General features: G+C 46.2%; 3 protein-coding genes across 4 annotated transcripts; 2 read left to right on the forward strand and 1 right to left on the reverse strand.

Annotated features, from left to right (window-relative positions):
* Positions 1-9,945: 9,945 nt before the first annotated feature.
* Positions 9,946-10,664, forward strand: LOC108164790 (cytochrome c oxidase assembly factor 6 homolog). The gene is made up of 2 exons (XM_017300717.2): positions 9,946-10,049; positions 10,119-10,664. The coding sequence occupies exon 2, from the start codon at positions 10,292-10,294 to the stop codon at positions 10,568-10,570; it is 279 nt and encodes a 92-aa protein (XP_017156206.1). The 5' UTR covers positions 9,946-10,049; positions 10,119-10,291; the 3' UTR covers positions 10,571-10,664.
* A 102-nt stretch (positions 10,665-10,766) lies between these two features.
* Positions 10,767-13,730, forward strand: LOC108164689 (molybdenum cofactor synthesis protein cinnamon). The gene is made up of 8 exons (XM_017300562.2): positions 10,767-10,973; positions 11,027-11,796; positions 11,860-12,038; positions 12,097-12,366; positions 12,423-12,581; positions 12,652-12,814; positions 13,194-13,292; positions 13,364-13,730. Exons 1-8 carry the CDS (start codon positions 10,943-10,945, stop codon positions 13,505-13,507), a joined length of 1,815 nt encoding a protein of 604 aa, XP_017156051.1. The 5' UTR covers positions 10,767-10,942; the 3' UTR covers positions 13,508-13,730.
* Positions 13,602-27,823, reverse strand: LOC108164732 (uncharacterized oxidoreductase SSP0419). 2 transcript variants are annotated; one of them, XM_017300628.2, is made up of 4 exons: positions 27,646-27,823; positions 27,362-27,417; positions 14,164-14,948; positions 13,602-14,091 (listed from the first exon to the last, which is right to left on the reverse strand). In XM_017300628.2, the coding sequence occupies exons 3-4, from the start codon at positions 14,936-14,938 to the stop codon at positions 13,874-13,876; spliced, it is 993 nt and encodes a 330-aa protein (XP_017156117.1). In that variant the 5' UTR covers positions 14,939-14,948; positions 27,362-27,417; positions 27,646-27,823; the 3' UTR covers positions 13,602-13,873. The 2 variants fall into 2 exon arrangements, with proteins under 2 accessions (XP_017156117.1, XP_017156125.1); XM_017300636.2 differs by lacking the exons at positions 27,362-27,417; positions 27,646-27,823 and adding an exon at positions 26,925-27,128.
* Between the last annotated feature and the right edge of the window lie 46 nt (positions 27,824-27,869).

Below are 27,869 nucleotides of genomic sequence, written 5' to 3' on the forward strand. Positions count from 1 at the left end.
AAGGAACAAATCAATTTGCACTGGCTACGCAGCGCCCGACGTCACGCTCAGACTGATTTTCTGTCTCTCTCGCACGCACTCTTTGTCGTGTCGTTTAATATTAGCGGCGTCTGCCGGAGGAGAACCATACTGACTAAGTATCGGGTATAACTGTAGAGTTGCGGTGTCCGCAGCAACTCACAACGTTCCCCCTCGTTGTTGTTAGGTTTTGTGTTGTGTTGAATGTGTTTGAAGTTTGAGTGTCTTAGGTGTCGATCGAATATACATGTATGTTATTATTTATTTATTCAAATATTTAATTGCATATATCTCGTTAACGGCGCTAGTTGGCGCAATATTTATATCGGTATTTATTTATTTATTTATCGGAGTATTTATTGGTCCGAAGCGTGGTGTTATTTATTCTTACTAGTTATTTCTTTGGGTATTTATTTATTTATTTATATATATTATCTTAGTTTAGGAGTTTCCCTTTTTTTTTTGTAATATTGGTATTGCTCGGTGCAGATGCCACAAGAAGGGGGTAGTCGACAGTATCATACGCGATCACGCGTAAACAAAACAGTGGACCAGATAGGAGAAGTGTCAGCGGCGATGTTTGATCAAGATCGGGAGGAACTTGTAGCTGTGGGTGGGTTGCCAAGAACACCGGTCCAGGCCAGGTCAGAAGAATGGCCAATGTCCGATCCTACACCCACGCTTGCTTCCGAACTGGCATCAGCAGTCAACGTATCGTTGGCTCAGGCTCATGCGACACACAGGGCAGCGAACACTGACTCGATTAGTCGGGTGTTGCAGGAGGAGTTGCGTAAGGGGTTTATCGAGATGATGCACCAACTCAACGAGGTACTCCAGCCGGTTAGACAGCTGCAGCAGCAGAAGGAACCGCAGGGGGAGGAGGTTCACCACGAGCAGGAGTATCGAGGAGCAATCCCGAAAAGGAAGCCGTCTAGCACGACTGATGCGCCGATTCCGCCACCAAAACCGCTTGGCTCGCTCGGGGCGAGGTGGTATTGGTCCGGTACCGTCTTCAGGAGTAGGACCGACCGCATCCAGTGAGCAGCATCAACGGGGTGGGCATCAAGCGCGAAATTGGCGAAACCCGATAGCACTCAGACACTCGGGTCAGGGTCGTGGCGAGGGTAGGAGAGCTGGTGGGATTCCTCGAGAAGATCCGCAGAGGTCATTGAGGAAGCGCAAGTGACACAGCGTGTTCCACAGAAGTTGATTTGCTGGAACTGCGGGCAGACCGATCATGGCTTTAGGGACTGTATGGCATCGGAGAGGCGAATTTTCTGCTACCGGTGTGGAAAGCCCGATGCATATTGTCCAACCTGTCCGAATTGCGCGGGAAACGTGAAGAGGGGTGCGATCCAAGCAGGCGAATCACGCTCACAGAAGGGGCCTGCGCAGAGAAAGTAGAAGAAAATAAAAATGAATTAGATAGACGTAATTTGCATGCTAGGTTAAGGAACTTATCATATGAAGAGCGCTTAAGTAATTATTTAGAAACTAGAAATAGAATATTTTCTGAACTACGAGTGGATGGTATGCGAGCACTGTCGGTGCGGGTGAGAAAGGCGAGATCCCGGTTTAAGCAAAGGCGAGATCCCGGTTTAAGCAAAGGCGAGCTATGAGGCGGCAGGTGATTGCTTCAGTAAAGCGTTGTTGCAAGAAAGACCCGAGAGTTTTCGCAGAAATCTCTATAATGGGCGAGTCCGTGCGAGGCCTGTTGGATTCAGGCGCTACACACAGCATGCTAGGGTGTAATGGTCAGGAATTCCTGGAGAAGCTGGGCGTGGAGGCTCGTCGATATTCTTCTATAGTGAAGGTAGCGAATGCGGAAGATCGCGCAATCGTTGGCCGAGTAGAATTACCGGTGAAATACAAGGGAGAGGTAAAAAGATTAACGTTTTTCGTATGCCCTTTCTTGGAACAGAAAATTTACTTGGGGGTAGACTTTTGGCGGGTATTCTCATTGGCTCCTGAGGTGATGGGAAAAGGTCCAGTAGGGGCATCTCACAGATTAGTGGAAGAAGTGCTGGCTGATCAAGTCGCTCACTATGTGGAAGGCCCGGAGAAGGAGATAGCGCAGGAAGAATGGGAGTTGTCAGAAGAGCAAAGGGCAGCCTTGGATCAGGTGAAGGCAGAGTTTCTGACTTTCGAAGCCGTATGCCTGGGGAGGACGTCGAGAGAGACTCACAAAATTCAGTTGTTGGAGAAGGCCGAGCCTGTGAAGGATCGACATTACCCGCTGTCGCCAGCGATGCAGGAAGTGGTGTGTGGTGAGGTGGACAAAATGTTGGCTTTGGGAGTCATCGAGTACAGTGATAGTCCGTGGAGCAACCGTACCACCGTGGTGCGAAGGCCGGGCAAAAATCGTTTCAACAAAGTAACCATCAAGGACGCTTACCCACTTCCTAGCATCGAGGGGATTTTGTCGCGTCTCGATCAGACGATATATATCTCCAGCGTCGACTTAAAATTCGCTTTTTGGCAAATCGAGCTGGACGAGCAGAGTCGACCATATACGGCGTTCACGGTGCCGGGACGGCCTCTGTACCAGTTCCGTATGATGCCCTTTGGCCTCTGCAACGCCGCACAACGCCTATGTAGACTGGTCGATAAGGTGATTCCGGTTGAGATGCGTTCAAACGTCTATGCGTATCTCGACGACTTGCTGATTATAGCTGAGGACTTCCAAACGCACGTGAAGATTCTGCGACAGGTTGCCGAGCGTCTACGAGAAGCAAATTTAACGATAGGGCTGAGCAAATCTCATTTTTGCTATAAAAACATTAAATACCTGGGATTTATAGTGGGAGGAGGAGCGCTGAAGATGGATCCGGATCGTTTGTCGGCCATTTTGCGCATTCCCGAGCCGCGATCTGTTCGAGAATTGCGTAGTTTCCTGGGAACTGCGGGCTGGTACCGGCGCTTTATGAAAAACTATGCTGAGATGGCCGGTCCGCTCACAGACGCCCTGAAACAGTCGGGAAATGGTTTTAAATTGGTTTTAAAGTTTAAATTGACGGAGGAGGCAAAACGAGCCATGGGGGGGCTAAAAGCTGCACTCACCTCGGCACCAGTCCTGGTACACGCGGATTTCAAGCGGCACTTCTACATACAGAATGAATCTCTAGCGTCACGTTGATCGTGGCGCCGTCGGTGACCGACCAGGGTTTACTGCCCAGGTGAACCGACTTTTTAAATTCCGCGGCAGTCATGGTCTCCTCCAGGTTCTTCGCGAAGAGCTCCTCCATGAACTCTTCAGGTGTGATCGACGTGTCCACGTCATACACCACGACCTGAGGCTTGGTCTCCGGCCTCTTCTTGACCTCCAGTCCTGCTTCGGTGAATTTGCTGCTGGCCACTACCTTCCTCAGTTCGCTCACTGAAGGGGTGCGAATAATCGCTCCTCCGCTCTTCAGCTCGCGAACCTCGTGGACGCGGACTCCAAGTGCCGGCACCACGGTCTTCTTTACTCGCTCCACAAGCTCCTTGCAGGTCTCCTCCGGGTTCTTGCTCCTTATTAGAGCAGACCAGGTATCCCTAGGCCTTGGGATCGGTGCAGCGACGGCGCTCGGTGCGGGCAGGCCTGGGAAGGCTGTCGCATACGCAGCGGTAGTGACGGCGGTTGTGCCCGTGTGGGCAGCAGCAGCGGGTCTCGGTGGAGGCGGCATCCTTGCCCTCTCCTCCAGGCGCACCTTTTCTCCAGCCAGGGCCATGACCAACTCGTCGTACCGGTTGGTAGCGACGAGGATTCCCATGGAAGCCTCTGGCGGCATCAGCCCCTTCAGCACAGCCTCGTTCACCGCCATCCTGATCGCAGACATTTCCGCGATGATGGCCGAGTAGCCTGCCGCGACAATGCCAGTTGCCGGGCATGTGGCAGCGGCAGCGGTGGCGGCAGCGGTGGCGGCAGCGGTGGCGGCAGCGGTGGTGGCAGCGATGGTAGCAGCGGCGGCAGAGGTACTGGCAGCGGTGGTGGCAGCGGCGGCGGCAGAGATGCCTGGAGCCTCCTTAAAGGGGAGCGATGGTGGCGGCGATCTCTCGGCAGGGATCGGCTGCTCTCCGGCTAGCCCAATCCCAAGCCCGATCTTCTTGGCTCCCTTTTTGGCGGCTGAGGACTTCGGCCGACCCCGCCTGCGGGCGGGAACGCTCGACGACGAGCTCGCCCCTACACTAGCCAGGCTAGTGTCGCTGGCGTCGGCCTCCGTATCCGTAAACTGAATTGCCACCAAAAAAAATACTCGGTGACAGAGAAGGAGTGTTTGGCAGCCCTCATGGCGATCCTTAAGTTCCGTCCGTACGTAGAGCTTATGCCGTTTACAGTCATAACTGACCACGCCAGTCTCAAATGGCTCATGACCATGAAGAACCTGGATGGTCGCTTAGCTCGTTGGTCCCTTCAACTGCAGGCTTTCGATTTCGGCATAGAACACCGGAAAGGAGCGGACAATGTAGTGGCAGATACATTGTCGCGCAGTATTGAAGAGCTGGAAGTGGATCCGAGTAGTATCCTGTGTTTTGAAACGGTGGAGTTTGAATCTGGAGAATATAAGGAGTTAAGGAAGGAAATAACAGAGAACCAAGACCGATTACCTGATCTCCAGATTGTTGACGGCATGATATTCAAGCGCATGCGCTTTGAACGATTGGATGATCAACTGGAGGGCGCCGTCTGGAAATTGTGGGTTCCGAGTTCGCTGACGGCCGCGTTGATAGACAAAGCACATTCGGAAGAGAAGACAGCGCACGGAGGAATCGCGAAAACCTTGCACTTATTGCGTAGGCAGTTTTACTGGCCGAACATGGCGATAGAGGTGCGGGGTTATATCCGACGGTGCACCGTGTGCAAGGAGTCGAAAGCGCCGAATTATCGGATGCAGGTCGGGATGGGGCAAGAAGTGGTCACTGAGCGCCCGTTCCAAAAACTTTATATTGATTTTTTGGGCAAATATCCGCGGACAAAGAACGGTCAGGCGTGGATATTTATTGTAGTTGACCAGTTCTCTAAGTTCACATTCCTAAAGACCATGACCAAGGCCACAGCAAAGGAAGTTGTAAGATTCCTCGTTCACGAGGTGTTTTACAAGCTTGGAGTGCCGGAGATGATTCACTCGGACAATGGGGCTCAGTTCGTCTCGAAAACTTTTAAGGAGATGACCGATGCATTCGGAGTCACTCATATGAGGACGCCAGTGTATTCTCCGCAGAGTAACGCAGCCGAACGCGTGAATCGCACAGTACTCAGCGCGATTCGGGCGTATCTGGAAGACGATCACCGGGACTGGGATGTGCATCTGCCGGAGATAGAACTGGCTATTAGGAACTCGGTTCACGAGGCGACAGGCGTAACACCATTCTTTGCAGTCTTCGGGCAGCAAATGTATTTGCATGGGTCATGCTACAAGCTGGCAAAGCGACTGCGGTCAATCGGCGAGTATGACATATCGCTGCTGGAGGGTCAGGACAAGCGACAACTCATCCAAGAGAGGATTCACGCTAGTTTACATCAGGCATACGAGCGTAGTAGGGTAAGGTACAACCAGCGAGCTCGGGTGTTTTACGCGAGGCCGGGACAAGAGGTATTCCGCCGAAATTTTGTCCTTAGTGACTTCGGAAAAGGCTTTAATGCCAAGTTCGCGCGCAAATTCATCGGATGCCGGGTAGTGAAGCCAGTAGGAGAGAACGCGTATGCTCTGGAGGACCTTAACGGCCGTCCCATAGGAGTGTACCACGCCAAAGACCTGAGAATGTAGTGAGGTGTGGGTGTGGCCTACGTTGAGCGCGGCAGAAGAATGCAGGGCACGCCGGCGTGTGCTCAATAGTGTTCCGGAATCCGGTGGGCATGCCCACGCGTATGTTGTCCCTCCTGGGACTGACGACATACTCGTGGTGGTGTTCCAGTCCCACCTGAGCGATAGGTGGCCAGGGCTGAGGTCGACGCGCCATCTAGCGGAAGTCCAGGGAGGCTCGATGGTGTATGGTGACATCGGGGGTAGCTGGAGCCGTACTGGGGATATAAGTAATAGAATAGGATTAGTTATATGTATTAGTAAGGGAAAAAGGTTATAAATAGGAGTGAAAATATTAGAAAACGTGGATTGGATTATGGAAATCGTGGAGCGTGGACGGAAGAGTTACGTCGAAATTTGAAATTTTGTGCTTAAAACAGAAAGTTTGAAGTGAGTACAGAAAAAGTGGGCGAGAAAATAGGTTGTAATGCAGAAAATTTTACTCACAGCCGGCAAGGAATATAGCCACCAGAACCGGGCCAGAAGGTTTCCTGGAGAGGAACACTGGAGTTCGAGAAAGTCGACTGCAGAGAAGAAGACTGTCCAACGTGAACCTGAGTGAGTTCGTTCCAGTTGCGCGTGTGTGAGCCAAGTAGCGCGGGACGTGTGAAGGGGGAGGGTGAAAGAGGGCGATTTAGCTGCCAGGTCGATTCTAGCCACACCGCACGATCGTTGCATCGCCTTCCAGTGCGTGCCACACGTTTGGTCTCATTCACCACGTAAAAATCCGAAACCCTATTCACACACACACAAGCGCACACGTATAAACGGATATATTTAGGGCTGACCGGCCACGGCCAGCGATCGCCCGCGTCGTTTGAACTTATAGGAAAAAAAAACATAATCCGCACCCCAAACACCGTTCCACATTAAATGTTATTTTGTTCCGTGTGTTGTCTTTTATTTAGTATTTAATATTAGAGTAAACCGTTTAACGTAAAATCTTGGCCATTGAACTAAATATGTAAAAACACCAACACCTTTCACGAACCTAAATCTGCGATCAGCTGTTCAGTGCCAGAAGATTAACCCTTAGTGGGTGACGCGGGGGTCCCATCAGTCCACCGTATTTGGTCGAGCGATTTGTGGAAAAATATTGTTTATTGTTTATGTCCCGGGGACCCTTAACAAGAGCTCTTGGTAGGTTAAGTCTGCGTAGGGGCCCGAGTTAAATTAACTCCCGTAAAACTGGATCCACTCATCTACACATATTCCATTACGTATGGGTGAGGGTATCCCTGTTGGTTGAACGAAATTTCAGCAGTTATTTCCTTGTTTGCCTTTGTGTCGAACGTTTTGGTTTTTCTTAGTGGTTAGTGATAATTTTGAGTATAGCTATTTATTAATGAGAAAGATGAAATTGTCAATTTATAATTATTAAAGCTTGGATTTATACTGAAGCATGAGGCCGTAAATTTAAAATAGAGGGAGAACGCGTGGCGTAAGCCATGGATTAGGCCAGCCGTTACCGTTCCAGCAGAGAGTGGCCAAAATGAACGTTGTGTTTGGTCACAGGTAGGGCGGGCGCGCGAAGTGATAACACCCAAGCTTCACCCACTTGATAGCCGTCTGTTTATGATTTTCTTTGTCTTTAGGTTGTTGTTAGTTTTGATGTCCCGAGAAGTAGTATGTCTCCTTTTTTGTCTACATTTGGCGGGCAAGGGGAACTACCCAGCCCTGGGGTCGACAGCTAGCCGGCATTGCCCTCTGGGAAACAAGCCAAGTGTAACATTGTTGGCCAAAACCTAATTTTTAAAAGTCAAAACTAAAACTTGGTTTTGATCACTCTGCATTAGAAAAAGAGTGACCATTAAAGCTGCGTACCAGAAATTTCCATAGATGCAATCCGCTTGCAATCCGATCTCAATAACTTTCAGTCATGGTGTTGTGCAAACTTGTTACACCTTAATGCCTCGAAATGCAAAGTTATGACATTTCATCGTTCTAGCCCATTGTTGGCTCCCTACACCCTATTTGGTGGTTCTCTTGAGAGAATTACCCTGGTGGATGATCTGGGTGTTATGTTAGACCCCAAGTTAAAGTTTTCCGAACACATTTCTACCATGGTAAATAAGGCCATGGGCGTGCTTGGGTTTATAAAGAGGTGGTCAAAGGAATTTGACGACCCCTATATAACAAAGACTCTCTATACCTCGCTTGTTCGTCCGATCTTAGAATACGGCTCCTGTGTATGGTGCCCTCAGTACAAAGTACACCAGGACCGTATAGAATCAGTACAGAAAAACTTTTTACTCTTTGCTCTGCGGGGCCTTAACTGGGATGCGGGTGTAAGACTCCCATCTTACTCTAGTAGACTACTATTAGTAAACCTCCCATCCTTAGTTAACCGTAGAAAAATGCTTGGTGTGATATTTATGCACAACTTGATCAGGGGTGACATAGACAGCCCTGATCTGTTGAGCCGCATAAACTTCACGATTCCTATTAGACTGACTAGAAATTTTATACCGTTGTTCCTTCCACTTTGTAGATCGAATTATTCCTTGCATGAACCGTTTAGGGTCTTATGCTCGGATTATAATTCCCTCTACCATATTATATCCACCACTAATTCTCTTCCTCTTATTAAATTATTAATCCTTACACACCTTTCTATTAATTAGTAACTGTAGTGGTATTTGTACTTTGATTGCATGCTTAGTTTCTTAGTAAGTTTAGTACTAATTTTCCTCGAATGTTAGTCTAATAGCTATCTTTCTTGCATGTTCGCGTTTGGTTCGGCTACGCACCGCGCGTCATGCGGCAGCGCCCCTCGGTCGGTTGGGCGGGAGGAGGGCTGCGTTTTGCCTGGGATCCGCGCGTAACAGCCTTCTGCTGGTGTCACACGGGCCACTTGACGGTGCAGTAACTGCATCGCCTCTTGAAAGATGCAGTTATTGCATGTCAACGTCCACATCAGGGATGGCGCCACATTCGCAAAATCAGCTGAGCAACCCAACTGTTTTTATCGTAAAGCACGTGAAGTGAAAAAGTGCCATATTAATAACCATTTTAGATCTCTCAAAAATTGAAAAACGCCAAGACCTGATTAAATTTTTCTGATGAATCTTAATCAGTCGGGTTCTTACTACGTGTTTTGAGTTTTGAACTGTATCTAGTAGTTGTAATGTCTTCGTAATTGAAGGTTAAAGTGAGGCCTTCAACATGTGCCAACTTGTAATGAAAACTAATTTTTGAAAAGGTGTACAAAGTGAGTCCTACCTAGTCCCGCCCTGAAACCTTTTGTGTGTCGTAGATTAATAAATTCTTTTTGAAATGTATATAGTAATAAATGCCACTTTTACCACAATTCTTGGAATTTGCATTAATAGAGCATAACCTCAAATTCGAAAATGCTGAGTAGTTTGCCGTATGGAATTCAGAGAAGGGTAAAATTATCAATTATTTGAAAACGGCTCTTAAGGCGACATATCATATGAAATTAATAAAGCTTTTGAAGATACCAGCAAGAAAATTTGTTATCGTTTGGCAACATAACGGAACAAATGCCGGTCAAATTCAAAGATGTTTGGACGAAAATATTCGGATTGGCCACAAGCCTTTATTTCAACACTTTTATCTTTATGCCCAGAGAATGCTAACTAAGTTCGTAAGGCTGTACAGGACCCAGTCGGAAAGCCGGCGCACATCTCACCTAACGAGGCGTTAACCTTGCTTCTAGACAAGGATCTCAGCAATAATTTACGGAAACCTTTAAACAATGTTATTTATATTTAAATCAAAATTTTTTTAGGCGTGCAACTCCGTTTTCTTAAATAAATTATGCTTAATACTTTTTTTCACTATAACTAATAATTTAAATATGCATTATTAAAAAAAGGGCGGTGCCACACACATTTTTTTTCTTAAATCTACTTCCTTTTGATTATATATATCCAATACAAAAAACTAAATACAAAAATCTTGTTCCGTTCGGGAGTTTCAATTTTGGCAAACAAAAGTGGTCGTTCGGACCATAGTGCATTGTTTTCTGGGATATTGCGTGTGTACTAACACATGCAAAGATTTTCTCTCTGCGTTCTCTCATGATGACGCGTCAGTACCCGAACGCCTGAGCCGAAGTCTCTGGGGTTCTCAGACGGTTACCCATCGTGTGACGCTTTCGTAGTATGAACTGGCACATCTATATACTGTATGGTTAGTGGTTTCACTCAAGTAGTATATTTACAGTATGTTTCGGTATATTTTATCGATAAATCTGTTTGTTTTGTAATTTTGAGGTTGGAGGTTAGTTTCTGTGATGAGATGGTGATTTTTCCTGGAAATTGACTTTTAATGTGATTAAATCAATTTTAGCTGTGTAACTGCATTGCTCCGGCATTCCACCGCCAAGTAACCTACTGCCCCGAACTTTAAATGTCGGAGCTCTACCCACAGGTAACAGGGATAGTCGCATAACAAGCAAAACTACAACAACGGCGAACGGGACGTGACTGGACCAAAGCGATTCACAACAAAGTACCTTCACAATGGGTTTTCCGGATAAGGCAGAGCGGGCCAAGTGCTGGACCACGCGGGACGAGTATTGGAAGTGCTTGGACGCCAGTGCGCCCAAGCACAGCTCCACGAGCGGTGAGAAAGTGCCCAACGCCTGTAAAGATTTGCGCAAGGCCTTCGAGCAGTCCTGCCCCGGCCAGTGGGTGAAGCACTTTGACCGCAAACGTACATACGAGCAGTTCAAGGAAAAGATGGCCACCGGCTACGACCCGCTGGAGGAGCGTGCCACAGGCGAGAAGACAGCGAAATAAAAGCCGGCACCGGCATGGGTCGGGTAATTTTTAGTCGATCGGTTGTTAGTATATATTAACGAAAAAAATACAAACTATTTACATATACGGTCTACACATGGGAGATGGATCAAGTATTTATATATCTAAGTAGTTTTGGCTGTGCATATTAGTATTCATTCATTATATCTTAAATTAAACGGCAGCGGCAGTGTGTGCACACATACCGGGTTGGCCGCAATGTCGAAATGTCCTAAAAAATGCTAAAAGCCACCACGTTCCAGCAGTCGAAAGTATCGTGCCAAACGCTTTTCTCAAAATTTAATTGCAAACGTGCCGTCGACATTAGATATAAGCTATTATTCGGAATCGCAAAGTAATGCCAATGACATAATGGATCCAATTACTTTCGGTGTTTTAACAAGTAAGTGGCTTCCTAACCCAGCGGGCCCCAATAACATTTCTCATGTGTGACAGTCAGTGACACCTGTTACAATGACCGCTCGAAGGATCGCAGCGGTCCGCGTTTGGTGTCTCAGATCATGCAGGCCTTCAGAAATGCGCAGGTAGTCGCCAGCGTGGTGCCCGACGAAAACAGCCTCATTCAGAGCGAGCTGCGTCAGTGGATCAACCGGGAGGAGGTTCGCATCATCTTTACCACGGGCGGCACCGGTCTGGCCCCACGCGATGTGACCCCCGAGGCCACTAAGCCGCTGCTCGACAAGGAGTGCCCACAATTGATGACGGCCATAACCCTGGCCTCGCTGAAAAAGACGACTTTTGCGGCTCTGTCGCGTGGAGTTTGTGGCATTGCTGGCAATACACTGATCCTGAACTTCCCCGGGAGCGAAAAGGCAGTATCCGAATGCTTTGAAACGGTGAAGGATTTACTGCCCCATGCACTCCATCTGATCAACGACGACGTGGCCCTGGTGCAACGCACCCATGCCCAGGTGCAGGGTACGGAGACGGTGGAGGCCCAAATTCACGTCTGCCCTCACCAGACAGGAGTTGGAGACGGCAGGGATCGCCACTCGCCCTTTCCCATGCTCCCCATCTCGGTGGTCATGGATATCATATTCGGAGTGGTGCAACGCACTACCTGCTTGGATGATGACATCTGGAAAACGACCTCGCCGGTGAATATACCACCCTTCCGTGCCTCTATCAAGGATGGCTATGCCATGAAATCGACTGGCTTCTCCGGCAGCAAGCGTGTCGTGGGCTTCGTTGCCGCCGGTGATGCGGTAAGTACCCACATCATGTCAAGCAGAGCCAAAAGTGTTAATCCTAACTACTTCCTTCTACAGCCCTGCGCACAGCCTCTGCAAGAGGATGAGTGCTTCAAGATAAATACGGGTGCCCCACTGCCAGACCAAGCGGACTGCGTGGTCCAAGTGGAGGATACCCTTTTGGTGAGTCGCGACAAACACGGAGAAGAGAGTCTAGTAGAGATTATGGTGGAGCCAAAGCCGCAATTGGATGTGCGGTGAGTACTACTCATTAGAGCATGAATAACTTATCTTACTCCGATCTAATGCCTTCAGTCCCATTGGTCACGATTTGCGCATCCATGATTCCATTTTCCCTATTACGGATTCTTCACCCGTTGTCATTCAGTCTCTACTGTCCTCTGTGGGAATATCTAAGAGCTTACCCAAGCCCAAGGTGGCCCTCGTCTCCACGGGGAGCGAGCTGCTCGCGCCGGGTGAGCTGCCTGTTCCTGGCAAGGTCTACGACTCTAATGCCACGATGCTGGAGGAGCTGCTACTCTATTTTGGCTTCAACTGCGTACGCACCGTTGTGCTGAGCGACAAGTAAGTGGCGTTAATTCGCTCCTCCTGGCTGACTGACATTAAACATTCTCCTTCAGCTTACCGGAGACCAAAAGATCTCTAGTCCAACTTTTTGAAAAGGTGGAATTTGTCATCTCCACTGGCGGCGTCTCAATGGGCGACAAGGACTTTATAAAGACAGCGCTGGAGGAACTCAACTTCAAGATCCACTGCGGCCGGGTCAACATGAAGCCTGGGTATGGGTTTGTTTCCTTGGCCCATCTCCTCCAACTCTCGCACTAAAGAATTCTTTTCTCCCACCACCAGCAAGCCCATGACCTTTGCCAGCAAGGATAACATGTGTTTCTTTGGGCTGCCGGGGAACCCCGTCTCCGCCTTTGTCACATTCCATCTGTTTGCGCTCCCAGCCATCCGCTGGTCCGCCGGCTGGGAGAGAACCAAGTGTCCCCTGGCGACCATTCAAGTAAAGGTACGAGTTTGCGCTACAGTCATTTAAACAGATGGCGAAATTGAGGACGCCTGCTTATTACAGACTATTCGGTCAGAGTGGGTAGAGGTGTTGATTGGCTGTCCCCCGCCGATTTGCTAGTTCTAGAACATGCATAAATTGCTGTAGGTCGTATCTGTCGGCGCAGAAGCGTCAAAGCCCAGTCCACTTCATTCACCAGATACGTTTGCTTCTGAGTGGGCCTTATCTGTTTGTTATTTACTATGTTTTGAGTGCTGATAAGGAGAAGGTGGTTGAGCCAGTAAGCAAGGGCCTAGTAGCCTTGTGAATTCTCTTCTAAGGGCGACCCAACATTTTCTGAATGGATTGTCTAATAATAACTACTTTCTTTCTCTGACAGCTGTCTCAAGACCTCATTTTGGATCCGCGTCCAGAGTACGTCCGTGCTTCGGTGACCTCCAAAAACGGTAAACTCTATGCCAGCGTCAATGGAAATCAGGTAAATTTTCACCCACGCCTTTTGACAGTTTCTTCATCAGACTGACACTCCACTCCCACTGTTATTTATAGATCAGCAGCCGTTTGCAGAGCATTGCAGGGGCCGACGTACTTGTACACCTACCGGCACGCAGCTCCGAGTGCTTCAAGGCAACTGCCGGCGAGTCCTATCCCGCCTCCGTGCTGCGCTACGACTTCATATCCAAGTATGAGTAAGTGGACCTCCCGTTTCACCGAATCCAACGATAGCCCTAAGACCACAGGAATTCCTAAACCAATCGAATGTTAGTAAGGACTCCAAAGCCCATCGTAGATTAGCACAAAGATTTATTTTCATTGTTCGTATCATTCAGTGCTAAGGTATGTTGTCCATCAAAAATGCACCGTCAAATTGTATGCAAAAACGAGTGAAAATATATATATCATATGTATAAAAATCCTTCCAAAGGAAGAAATATCATTAAACAAAAAACATGGTTAGTGTTGTTAGATGACAACAGGAGCAGAAGAAGAGGTTACAGCGGGGATACGTATGTACAGGAGGCAGCTGGAGCTGAAGGTAGAGACCGAGACGGATCGGATTTACACAGATTGCGTCGCAGACTCGCCTGCAACTGCCGGCCGCTGGAGACGCAACGAAGAGCGGCATGGCAATGTGAATTGGTACTTGTTTTGGGTGATAAGCGTATAGCGCTCCTGCGGGGCAAAGTCCCACAGCGCCCGCTCGATCACCTGCAGGGCACTGTGGCTGAGAACGTCCGCCGTGTACTGAGTAGGTGCTTCGGCACTCGCTGACATCGCTGTGGAAGAGATGAAAGATAATGTAAATTGAAGCTAGGGAATGGAGCTGGAGGTGCAGGGTTTCAACTCACTTTGTGCTACAGGGGCCTTGTATAGGGACTCGGCTGTCATTCCGCAGGTGTCCAGCGCCACCACACTGACGCCGTACGGCTGCAGCTCCTTCCGCAGTTCTTCGGCGCACTTGTCCACAGCCACGCGCGATGCATTGAAGGCCACCAAACCCTCGCCGCCCGTTAGCGCTGAACCCGTCCGCGTGCCGCTGGCTCCGCCCAGATAAAGGAGGCGACCGCGCGTGGGCCGGAGGAACCCCACAAAGGCCTTGGCCACACGCAACGTGCCAAGGATGTTGGTCTTCAGCATTTGCTCCCACTGCTGCACGTCTTGCGACTCGACCCGGCCCCGGAACACGCTACCGCTGGTGTTGATCACGGCGGCGATGCCGCGCTCGTCGGCGTTCAGGTGGGCGCCCATGGCGACAGTGGCCTCGCGCAGCACATCCTCTCGGGTCACGTCCAGACGCATGGGGATGATAGTGCCAGCGATGGGCTCTTCGCTGTACTCGCGGATCTTCATCCAACCGCAGAGGAGCTTGGCGGGTAGCGAGTCGTGGGCCTCCTTCATGCCGGCGAAGACGCGGCACCCCTTGTTGGCCAGGTGGGTGCAAAGCTGCAGTCCCAGGGCGGTGTCCGCACTCGTCACCAGTACCACCCGGCTCGGCTGGGCCTCCACGGTAGCCGCCTCGCTGTCCTCGCGCACCTTGCAGATTAGGTAGATGAGTAGCGCACCGGCGATCGAGAAGAGGGCCAGCAGCTGGAAGGCCAACACCAGCATGGTCATTGGCTCCATTATGACATCTCTGGAAATTCAGTAAAGAGATATAATATTATAATTGTCAGACTACGAGTATCTTTTCTAAAATTATATCATGAGATGCATGAGCTATTACTTAGTATTATTTATTATTATTATTATTCCCTTATTGCATTTACTACTACTTTCTATATCTGCCCCAATCGAACCGACACAGAGCTTAAATCATGCTGACCTCTCGCATATTTATTTCCTTTATCTTTTAACTTCCTCTCAACCTAATCATTGGACACTCAGTTCGAAGGACCCATAGGAATTTATCAGCATCTACACCAAAAGATCGGACACTCTTCCTTATTGTGGTATGGGTATGGGTATGTATCTATATCTGTATCTATATCCATAGCCATGTCGATCTCATGGCATTTTCACTTTAATTAATACTCGTTAGGCTGCCGACGCATCAGGTAACAACTTTACGCTTGCGTTGCAATGTTTTTCTTTCGTTTTCACATAAGACGCTTTAATTATTGCACATTTTTCTTCAAACTTTTTAACAATTTACTGTAACGCTTCTCTTCTCTTCACTCATCTGGCTGTCCATCTGTCTTCCGAAACCCTTGCAGAAATCGAAAAGTTCGCTCGGGAGGAGCGCAGAGGTGGCAGAGGAACGAATGTCTATGGTATCTATGACGCTCCACACATGGACACGACACGAATGCGACCAGCGAGGCGTGTCCAGTGCGAGCAAGTCTTCCATGCATTTGGCAATAAACTATGTCTAGGTGCCTCTTAGCTTTTCACTGCACGCGCCACCGATGGAACACATACTATGTATATATGTACATCTCCACATGCATAAGTAGGTGGAGAATGAACCAAAGTAAAAGTTGGAGCACACTCAGCAGCAGCCGCAGCCGCAGCCACAGCTCTCAGCTCCGTGGAGAGTCAGTATCAGAAACGGAGACGGAGTCAGCTGTGATATATGCCACGAATTCTTTAGATCGGCGATCCGGATCCCCCATCCACCCACTGGGGCCGCGGCTCAGTTAGTCGACTGGGATATTTTCAAAGCCGCTTTTGGACCCCATCCAGGTTCCGGTGGCTTGGAAGCAGGCTTCCTCCCGCTTGGAAAATTTCACCAATGTGTTTTGGGGCGAGGCAGGGAGTGAAGCAGGGCCACAGTTGACATGCGGAAATGGGCTGGCCATACGAGTATCTGCTGCTGCGGTTGCTGCTTTTGGCAGTCGCACTGGGGTCGGTATTTGGGCGAGTAAGCGGTGAGGCGGTGCAGCGGAATTGGAATCGGAATCGCTTTTGGTCAAGCCACAACGCGGCACTGGTGCATCCGCCCCGAGTTGCGTCACCAAATAAACTATCAACGGAATCCACCCAGCAAACAAACGACAGCGGCTCCAAATGATATTCGATTGAAAGAAAGCCAGCGGAAAACATAAATTGGCAGCTGCACGGGGGACTCCATATTTGTTAAAGCCAAGTAAAAATGCTCCAAATCCATTACATTACCACAGTACATATACAATTTGTAGAAAAAAGGAAAAAAAAAAAATCTCCGTTAAAGTTTGATATTTGTGTGCCCCCGACCAACAAAATAGTGTGCTAAAATTGAACTAATCCTTGCCTGAGCAAGGAGCTGACTCCATCCCCTCGACCTCAATGCCATCCTTCGTAATTACGCTGACAACCACACTGGGCGACCGTGATGAAGGCAGCTTTTGCGATGGCCAGGGCACGCTGCTTGGTTAGCACCGGCGGTCGTAACCACGTGCAAGGAGATCCTTCTTAGGGAAGCCAGTCTGACTATCCAGCTGCGGCTGCTGTGTGTCGCCGGTTGATCACACACCACAGCATGGGCTGCCTTCTTGCTGGAAATTGCCGATGCAATCGAAGAAAACGAGGCGTCCCTGGAACTAGATGACGGAGAACATCTGGGCCATGGCCCAATATCCTGCGCTCGACAGAGGACACAAATTTAGTTGTATCCTACGAGATACCTATGTACTCCAATATACCATATGTTCTGAAGTTGGTGGTCTTCTTCATCTCTCAATGCTCAATGCCGGACTGCCTGCATCCTGAGAAATGGTTACCGTGGAGTAGCCTTGTTGATCATCGGAAGGTTGCGCAAGCGCTTGTGTGCTGCAGTTATGTCAACTGTGCGCCAGTTCTAATGACTGTCAATCAGCAGTTACAGTAGCAGAAGCAGAAGATTCAATCTTTGAACCTGAGATATACTGAGCTCAGAGGGGAGCGTTGATCAGTTGCCTGGCCCAAATTGAATGCCAGTCGCTGCTCTTTGGCTCAATGACAGTCAGTGCACCCCATGCATCAATCATTCAATCATTCAATCACTGGATCACTGAATCAAGCGTGTCATTCACCTTTGGCAGTGGCAGTGACAGTGGCAGCGACAGCGGCAGTGACAGCGGCAGTGACAGCAGGAGAAGGAGCAGTTTAATGTGTCAGTAATAAGCACGGACCCGCAATAATCTCCCTGGAACGAGGGAGCGCCGTGGCGTTGACTAAAGCTCCGATTAGCAGTCTCGTTTAGTGGTAAAATCAACCGACAGCCAATTGGAGAGTACTTTTAACTGCTGCCCTCCAATTATTTATGTATACCTGATCATATCTATGTACAAATACGAGTATGCATCTGTTGGTACTATATCTTGGCGGGTACGGGTTGGTTTGTTTACACCCGGTCTTCATAGATCCCAGGGCTATATTAGCTACGTTTAGACCTACATATGTAACAGATAAAAGAATGCATGTCTCCATAAAGTATACATATACATATGTATACATATGTAAATTATTGCTCAGTATCAATAGCCGACTCCGTTTGTTTGTCGCCCATTTCTCATCTGTACCATCTACAATTTTAAAGATACGCGAATACCGAAAATGCTGACTTATAAATGTCGACTGCCCTGCCTACCGCATTCTTTCTCTTTCTTTATCTATTTACCGCTAGCTCTATCCTACTTAGTAAGATGTGCACTCTTACTTTTCACCCTCAAGCTCCTCAAGATACATTTACTCGTATTTCCTCTCAGGATAACTACATATTTAACATACTTAGCTCATCGACCAGAATCTTGCGAATATTGTTCTCCAAGCAACGTGCACCACGCCCCTGTTTGTTCAATGGCCAACATGTTATAATGCGAGTGCGAGTAAGTTGCTATATACATATGTACATATGTATATAAGTATGTAGTCATGGATGTATATATGTACATATAAAGCATGTATATAGTATATAGTAAATAGTATATAGTGTATAGTAAATAGTATATAGTATATAGTATGTGGGTCACTCACACACACATACTCGTATGAGATTGTGTGTGTTAATTGCGACATTTGCTTAGCAGATTTGGCTGTGGTCAGGCTCAGGCATTCATAAGCTTGAGTTGGAGTTTAGTTTGTGTGTCTGCCTTTTTGCCTTTGTTTTCATCTCGTCTCTTTTTGAGCATTTTTGCTGTTAGCATTCAACCCAAATATGTCAGACAGTCCGGAGACACGGACACAGACACAGACACGGACGCGGACGGGCCTGGCATCCCAATGGCATGAGATCGATACCCATAAAGACGACATGTGCATACATATGTACAGTCGTGCAATTTTCACGACTGCGACATTATGCGACATTACCTATACGCCGCATAGGTCAGGCAACGCAACCTGTCCGCGAGCTTAACTAGATGCGATGCGAGCCGATTTATTCGTGGCTTTGGTGTTGGAAATGCAATATTATGAATGTAGTTCATTAAAGCTAAGCCATTTTGATTAATGATTTAATTAATGATGAAGATTCATGAAGAAGCAGATAAATTAAGATATTTTCTCGGCCACTAGTGCCAAGTGATAGGCAGGATCAAATTTTTATTTGCCGAATTTTCTTATTCCTGTCTTTGTGTCTTTGCGCCGATATTTTTTAGGGGAAAGCTATTCGATGCACAAAATTAGGCTTGGTTAACTCCTTTGATCGTTTTCACTTCTAAATTTTTATTGTGAACTAAAAGACAATTGTCTAAAAGACAACAAGATGTTCCCAGAACATTGAAGGCTAAATTCTTTGAAAGCAAGCACTCTCTTGACTGTGCTGATGTACCCTCAAAACATGCATACAAATCGTAAGCCCAGAGTAAATTCCTTTTGCGTATGATATCATAGATATATGTACATACATATATGCAAATTGATGTACATGAGTATGCCTGTTTAATCAGTGTGGGCAAACTTATTTCGCATTCTAGTTATTATGGTGTTATGACATTAGACTTGGCCAGTTTTAGTGTTGGGACCCGTCTTTAGTACCGTCTCGCGGATATCAGTCGAAGACTTTTTGTCACTTTGTGTGATAAAATGATTTTTGATCGAAGATCTCTGCCGCATTGCCCATCATCATTCGAAACCAACCAAGCGATATATGTGGATTTCGATTTGCGATATCCGATAGCAGCCGAATCCGAAACTGATTGTAGCTTGGCCTCTTTCTTCGTCTTCGTCTTCGCCTTTGTCGTTGTCTTTGTCTTTCTTCTTTGATTTCCCTTTGCTGCTTTGCTGCACATTTTCGCCGCATTCGTGGCGCATGCTAAGCAAAATTTTTGGCTAATTGCCATAATTGAAGAATCAATCAAAGAAATAATTGAAAAACGCAAGACAAAAAAAAACAACACGAGACCGAATCGAGGCAAATCAAGACTTCGAAATGGCCCCAATTAATTTTCATCCCAACGTCCGCGGTCCAACGGTGTGTTCCCTCTGTCCCACTCCTCCCTCTTCCGGGCAGACCGCTCTCCCTTGTGTGTGTGTGTGTCTGCACGCGTCGTTGTCCCACTCCCACTCGCTTTTACCGTACGTACGCTGTACGAGTATGCATGTGTGTGTGGCTTGGAATCGGTTTTTGTTTCTGTTTTGGGGCATTTCTGCTGTAATCTTTTTCGTATTGGGTTGTTGCCGTGTTGTATGTACATATGTACATATGTATGTCTGTTGCTTTGCATTTCATGTTCAGGTGCGATCGAGGTTTCCATTTTGCTTTAACACATTTCTGGCTAGCTTCAAGTGCTAATTTGACCAGAGCCCTACCCTCTACCTCTATTTCTACCGCTACCTCCCCCACACTCGCCCTCGCCCGCACGTTAGGCTGAGGTTGGCCTAAATACCGAAAGACGGTATTGTCAGCAGCAAAAGCTACCGATACGCATTTAAAAGGTGAAAATATGCAAAAATTGTATTTTGCTTTGCTTTATTTTGGGTTTGTTTGTTTAGGTAGCTCTGTCCCCCTCTCTATCTCAGTTTATCCTTCAGTCTCTTCCTCCGTCCCGCTCTGGCTCTGGCTGTAGATGGCTTGAATTTCAATCATTTTTGTTTTCTGTTTTGGCACGCTCCAGCCTTCCCGCTCTGGCTCTCCATCTCATGTCCAACAGTACAACCCTGGGAGAATGACATGACTGCATTCATTGCATTGCGGTTGTTGGTGGTGGGGAGAGGACAAAGCCATGCTTCGAAATTGCGTTTCAGATTTTGGTGAGAGCGGACATACACGCATACCTACCTATACCTACCTACATATGTATATATGTATGTACATGCATATGCTTACAAGTATGTACCCCGTACTTTCCTTTTCAATATCATCTAAATTTAGCCACACAACAAATTTCCCAAGTCATTGAATCGCGATATTTCAAGGTGGTGGTGGTGCTGACAACTGACAGAAGGAGAGAGAACGACGAGCGACAAAGTTGCATACATATGTATGTACATACATACATACATATGTACCTTTTATTGTCTCCTCTCCAATTTTGTCAGCAACAAAACAGAAAAAGCAAAAGCAAAGGCAAAGGCAACAGCAACAATGACAAATAACAGCTATAAGCAGTCAGCAATTTTTCTTTTCAGGTGCAATGAACTTTTCCTCAAGCGTTAACCACAAAAAACTTCATCTCCATCTTCCACCTTCTGTCTCTGCTTTCCGATTTTAGCTCCATTTTCGCCGCATTTTATGCCGCATTGTCTTCCAATTGGAACTTCCGAGAGGGCAGGCAAAGTAATTGCCGACACAATCGCCCCGTCTTCACTTCGACTTCACTTCACTTCTCTCTCACCCACTATCCAATTTTGCAACTCCTCCCCTCCTCCCCTCCTCCCCTCCTCCGCTCCTCCACTCCTCTACTCAGCATCATTTTCAAGTTCAAATGTAAAACATTGCAAATGCTGTTGCTCTCGCTGTTGCTGTTGCTGAAGCGTTTGTTTCCATTTCTCTACCATCTTCAGATTAGATCATCGCTTCGAATCGGTGAAATATGCGCGGGCGCCGTGATGATGGCGCACTGGAATACCTCTCTAAGTGGGCAGTAGGGGTAAGGTAGGGGCTATTACGCTAAGCAGATGACACCATTTGCCCTGAATAGGAATGCTGTTTTGGGTGTGAAAGGAGGATTGAATGAGAGCCATGCTGTCATCGGACTTGGAAACAGATGTAACTTAACATTTCTGGCAGCCTCAGATTATTCTCAGTCGAGGCGACTGCAATACAGAACTTATCGCTTTAACTTACACCCTTTAATATTCTGATGAATAATTCTTGGATCCCATCCAAAGGTTGTTCTAAAAACCAATTGCACTTAATTGCTAAGTGCGTCTCAAGCCCGAGGATCCAAAAACCAAAGGATCCACGCCGTGAGTGGACGCAGCTGGGAGATCGCTTCTCTGGCCCGAGAATGCAAGACCAAAATACACGAAGTAAGTATGTAGGAAATAAGCTCCGTTAAGACTGAGTTACGCTAGAAATCAATTTTCACGGCGATTGGACGACATATCGTGATTCCCTCGAAAGAGTGAAGCTCGTTCCGTTTTATTTTCTGATATTGGCTAACTTTTCTTTTCGGTTGCATTTCCCATGTGAATGCACTCATTGAAATTATGATGATGCACTCGATGAGGTAATGGCTTCTCACGTCTTCTCATGTTGTGGATTCGATTCGATTCGCATCGGTTCGGTTTGGATATCATCCATATTCCACGTTCCATTGACCAATCGGAGGCTTATATTTGTCATAATAATTTTTTTGTGTGGACCTCATTTAAGCATTTCTTTAGCTCTCTTTGCCCATTACCTCATCATCATTATTATTATGAATATCACCCCATCTCCATGGCGTTATCCCGCTCCACTTTGGTCTCTGAATCCGCTTTCTGATGCAAATTTTATGGGGTGCTGCGGGTTGCGGGTTGTTCCTGTTGCTTGGATGTTGGCAATGAAGGGAGTAAGATCTGTCTTAATAAACTTCAACATTTTACGATCAATTTGAAGATGCTCATTGATTCGGCTTGGTTCGATGGAATTCGCTTTGATTTGATTTCTTTTAATTTTGCAAATGAATTCCATTCTGATTCCGTCGGTCCAAAAAACACACGAAACAAATAAATGTTTGGTAAGGAAAAAAATCAGTGAAACAATAGCGAATGCAATGTCGTCATGTGTCGGTCCGTCACTCTTTCTGTGTTTCTGCCTGCCCGTCTGAGTACCAAATATAATTGCTTTAATTGGTTTCAATTTTGTATTTTTGTTTTTGTTTTGTTGGCTAAAACCAAAACAGCAACAGCTAACTCCACTGCAATTGCAGTTGAACAACTTTACGCTCCATTCAGCATTAAAATTACTTTGTGCCACTTTCAAAGCTATTTCTGCTACAAAAACACCAGCAGCCTATTCTGTTTCTTCTTCTTTTTGGCCCCACAACAAGTCTTATTGTTTTGCATTGCCTTTTCCATGATTTGGACGCCTTCTCTGCATTTTGTGTCTGCGTATAATGCTGCTTGGAACTGGACACTGGGGCAGGGCAGGTGGGATATGAATATACTCGTAAGTACATATGTACATATGTGTGCACGTATGGCAAACGAAGACGATGGGGATCGGACAGAGAGAGAGAAAGAGGAATGTCGCAAATGTCACGATTGTCACGCTTCAAGTTCCAAAGAAGTGAGACAAAATGCAGAAACGTCAAAAAACATAGTGCACTGCACCAAGTGATAACAGAGCACAATGCAATAGAACGGAACGGAACAAACCGAAAAAAAATTGAATGGAATAGAATAGAATGGAATAGAATAGAATAGAATAGAACAGAATAGAATAGAATGCGGGTACAGCTACTTTTAACGTAAGATAGCATGCTAAAATCCTCATAACATATTCTTTAGTATATATATGTATATATTTTCACGGGCTACTAGTAAGGCGGAGTGGCTTAACACCTGTCAACCAGATATGTCACGTAAGCAAAACAAATCGAAAACACTTTCAATATAATTGCAAAAATATTTGAAACCATATTCGTTGCCGATCCATTGGCTCTGCCCCGGTCGCTTTCCTTTCTTGGAGGTGGGCTGCACAGTGCACACACAAGTCAAGACGGAGTGTGGGGTCTGATCTGCGTATGTCCCGGGAATTTTAATCATACGTATATTTCTCTTTTCGTACATGCTTAATTGTTTGTTTTTGTAGCCATCGCTCTGTGATTTTTCCCATTTTGCTTTGACTGCTCCACGGAGGCTAATTTGATTTCCACTTCGATTCGATGAACGAATGGCGCACGTAAAATATCGATCAACAACGAATCTGGGACTACCCTTGCTCTTAGATCATGACCACCTGACAATCCTGATCTATTGACGTTATTGAGTGAGATTTTGATTATTATGGGTGAGATCAGAAAGGGCGTTTAATGAACGGGGTGACTTTTCACTTTAGCTCCGTGAAAAAGCGTTAGCAAAGAGACGGATTTTCGAGCCGATAACTGTAGCAAAAAGGAGGAGTTTTCTCAATTAATCAATTTTCGCAGTTTTAACGTTCCCCTCAAAAAGCACAGTACGTTTTTGTGGTAGTGGATATTTTGATTGCAGTCGGTTATTTTGTGCTTAATTTTTGGCTTTGTGGTGCTAATGTTTTCATGTGATTGGATTGGAATGGATTGGACTGAGATTCCTCAGTTGGATTGGATTAGACTCGATTGATTCCGAGCAATGGAAGCTACTCAAGCGTCCTATTTGTGGCTGTTGGTGTTGCTGTCGTGGCTCTTTCCGCCAATTATTATGGCGGACAGGGGTCCGTCTCCGTCCCCGTCCCCGTCCCCAACCCAACACAAGTCCAAAGTTGTTTGTCGTTTTGTCTTTCCGCTTTTTTTATTTCTTAACATTTTGAAATTTCACCTTTTTTTGGCGTTAGCTGTTCGTCCTAGGATCGTTGGTCCCCGGCTAGGCAGACGATAGAGGGCAGCACCAATCTGCGGAAAAATCAATCCGACTACAGTTCGATCGTTTAATCGCTTCCTCTTTGGGCAAAGCATGGCAATCATTTGACTGTGACCCACCAAAATAGACTAAAAATTAAGATACATCAGATACAGCAAATTACATCCAGTCCTTTCGTAACTCGAGCTTCCAAATGTAGAATTTCTCCCTTATTCGAGTGAAAATACTGGCACATGCACTTTGTAAGTCGAATTTTTAGGGCAAATCTGAAGTTACATACATATGTGCTATTGTATGCTTCAGTAACTGAAAAATTGATGAAAATCTGAACTTGCTGGAGATTCTGATTACGAAACGTGGTTAAGAGTACAAAATATAACTTCCAGTGAAACTTTTCAGGATTATAATGGGGTCGACACTGGGGTTTTTACATTAAAGTTTCCTATAGATGATGACATCAGTGATCGTTCTAACTCCGAATCAGTGGATCGGATTCTAAGAAAGCGGAAAGTGTTGAAAGTTCTGTTGAGGAAATTGTTTGTCAGCCCGCCAAGAGCTTTCAATGTAAATTCAAAAACGAGTGACTCTACAACAGATGATCCCCTTAAAGCTTTTAAAAAACTGGAATCTTTTGTTGTTGAAAATAACAAAGACGAGGGGGAACGTTGGGAGCCGCGGTAAATGCCGCTATGCTATCGTAATATAATTCTATATGATTCAGCTTAGGCAATCTGCAAGATGCAGTTTTTCTCTACGATTCGGCTGTTTTGGTTTTCTTATATCTTCAAAGTTGTGAATGCCACACATTTTCGTCCCTTGTGGGGGCAGAATGTTTATATATTTACATATGCCCGATAAATGTATTGAATATATGAAGATATTGAACGTGACGACTAGAGTGCGTGCGAGAGAGACAGAAAATCAGTCAGAGCGTATCGTCGGGCGCTGCGTGGCCACTGCAGATTGATTTGTTCCTTTTGGCTATAATAATGATTCGATCTGATCCAGATTCGACAATCTGGAAGATATGGTCATTCTCTATGACAGTGCGTTACTAGTTTTCTCGTATTTTTAAAATTTTGGATGCCACAGATTTTCGTCTTTTGTGGACGCGGAAGGGGGCGGGGTGAAATTTTGAAATACTTTTACAATAGTGACATATCACAGAAGTCTGGAAACAAAAAGGTATTGTTCTATCTTTTATAGTCTCTGAGCATTAGGTGCTCTTAGGGACGGACAGGCGGACAGACGGACGGACAGACAGACATGGCTCAATCGACTCGGCTATTGATGCTGATTAAGAATATATGTATATACTTTATGGGGTCGGAAACGCTTCCTTCTGGACGTTACACACATCCACTTTCACCACAAATCTTATATACCCACAAACTCTTTTTGAGTATCGGGTATAAAAACAATTTTTTCTGTAAATCGAAGTCTCCATAAATCTAACGTTTTCGAGTTCAACTGTATGTATGTATGTACGTACATACATATGTTATGTGCATATATAAGTATTCGCTAGCCGAAAGCTAATGAAGTTCCGATTGAGACCAGTCCCAGCCAACAGGGCAACAAATGGAAGCAAAAAAAAAACACACTCCACCCAGATACGAGTAACTGCTCTCTCTGTTTCTGCAGTCTAGGCACTACCAACAGATCTGATCTCTTCACTCACCTGTTCCCCACCAAATTCCAATCGCCTGAGCATAAGACATAGAAAATCTACATAGAAAACAGAAAAGACTACAAACTAATTTGAAGGATGTAGCAGAAACTGAGAGCATATCGTCGACGCACTTCTGAGAGAGTCTGTGGAGTTGGGCGGGACGGATAAAGTGCTGGCCCCGTGGCTTTGTGTATAAATGAGAGGAGGATGTACTGTTTTCTCCAAAAGCTCTGCCAAATACTTCCAAGAATGAACCCACATACGATGATCTATATGTACATATTAGCATTAGGAACATAAGAAGATCGTATGCAACCCTCAAAGCCAACAATCCTTCATCTTCCGTCACACCAATGACTGAACCCTTCAGTTAGCTGAGTAACTCGTTTCCAGAACATTGGTTAAAGTATTTCTTGGCTTTCAATTAGCTCGCATAAAGTCACGTGGAGTCACGACAAGTCGAGACGAGTCAAGTCAATTTAAGTGAAGTCAAGAGCCAGAGCAAAGAGCGAAAAGACTCGGGCGTGAAGATGTTTTTGAAGTCTAAATCAGAAGCCCAGCCAGCTCCCCCGACTCAGAGCCAGAGCAATCTCTCTCTGTAAAACCCAACCCGAAACTCATTCGATAGTCGGTCTGACAAGAGACATCAGTCGTCTTAAGACAAACAAACCCAGTCTGAAGCTGAGACTGCGTCTGCGACTGAATCTGTTTCTGTTTCTGAATCTTAAACGTTTTGAACAATGACCTTAAAAGGTTTTTTGTCGTTGTGGGTCATGTGTGCATGCGTGGAATTTCAGATGAGAGAGAACCACCGGGAATCGGTTGAGTAAATGGATAATCATAAATTACATAAGTAAACAAAGGATGACAGGGGAAGAGAGAGCGGAAACGGTATAGGGATATAGGGGTTGGGATCGCGATCGAAGAGACAGAGAAGATGGGGATCTATAGAACAGGACTGACAGATCCCGTTCTCACTGACGTTCCCAAGACTATAGATACTGGTACAATATGTCCAATACGCTCCATTCAATGTCATTCCACTCGGCTTACCATTCTGTAGTCCGTCCACATTCCCAAGACTTCAAGAACTGTCCAAAAGAATATGGTTGCTTTTTTGCATAATTATATTTGGCTGCTGCTGCTTCTGCTGTTACTTAAATGGAGATTGATAGCTTTGCGAGCGATTCGGCACGAGTGAGATCTCTTTGGTATTCCTCAGATACGAGCAGAGCAGATACTTAACAAATTCAGATGATAAAACAATGGACAGGGGGCCATCAGTATAGGGCGTGCGGTGCTTGAAATCGATAAGTGGGGAAAAAATCGATGGATAAATAGCTTGAAATACAAACGTTGACATTGAGCCAAACTCCTAGACCAGTTTATACCCTGCTCACACCCAGTTGGGACCAGTTTTAGGCCAATAAATACTCGCCATAAATACATACGTACTTAATTAAAAATTTGTTTTGCTTGGAGCTGCTCACCTTTTCAGCTAGATCAAATGTTAAATTCAAATTCGTTGTTTGTTTTTATTTTTTGTCTACAACGAATGGAATCAAATACAAGTTTATTAACTTAATATTAAACACAGTAAAAAATTTAACAGAAAAAAAAAATCAAATGTGTCTAAAAAGGGAGCAGCCTGGGAGATGCTTTTCAATTGCGGCTCTTCGGTTTCTGTTTTAATATTTTGCCTTCGGTCTTGGGTTGGGGGTTTTAATTTCGATTTCAGTTTTCGTTTTCGATTTGGTCTACCAATTTCACGCACAGTTTGGGCCAAAAGCAATACTACATTCGCGACTCGAGCTGTTTGTCGGAAACTCTTGAGCGGGCGACAGAGACTCTGTGTGTCTCGCTGTCTGTCTGCGTTTTCGTTTATGGCTGCGCCTGCGCCTTTTTCTCTGACTGCGACTGGACTGAGCCCGAACCGAAGACTGGCAAGTGCGGTTTTGGCTCGCCTCAGTCGCAGTCGTTGTCGTTGTCGTTGTGGCA

The sequence above is a fragment of the Drosophila miranda genome, chromosome XL (assembly GCF_003369915.1).
Source record: "Drosophila miranda strain MSH22 chromosome XL, D.miranda_PacBio2.1, whole genome shotgun sequence".
Classification (NCBI taxonomy): Eukaryota; Metazoa; Arthropoda; class Insecta; order Diptera; family Drosophilidae; genus Drosophila; species Drosophila miranda.

What these genes read in the sequence shown, in the direction of transcription:
- LOC108164689 (XM_017300562.2), top strand. Translation starts at nt 10,943, where the DNA reads ATGGATCCAATTACTTTCGGTGTTTTAACAA. An exon ending in AAGCCGCAATTGGATGTGCG is followed by an intron (nt 12,039 to 12,096) that starts GTGAGTACTACT and finishes TAATGCCTTCAG; the next exon opens with TCCCATTGGTCACGATTTGC. An exon ending in TGGCGACCATTCAAGTAAAG is followed by an intron (nt 12,815 to 13,193) that starts GTACGAGTTTGC and finishes TTTCTCTGACAG; the next exon opens with CTGTCTCAAGACCTCATTTT.
- LOC108164790 (XM_017300717.2), top strand. Translation starts at nt 10,292, where the DNA reads ATGGGTTTTCCGGATAAGGCAGAGCGGGCCAAGTGCTGGACCACGCGG.
- LOC108164732 (XM_017300628.2), bottom strand. Translation starts at nt 14,938, where the DNA reads ATGGAGCCAATGACCATGCTGGTGTTGGCCTTCCAGCTGCTGGCCCTC. An exon ending in CAAGGCCCCTGTAGCACAAA is followed by an intron (nt 14,092 to 14,163) that starts GTGAGTTGAAAC and finishes TCTCTTCCACAG; the next exon opens with CGATGTCAGCGAGTGCCGAA.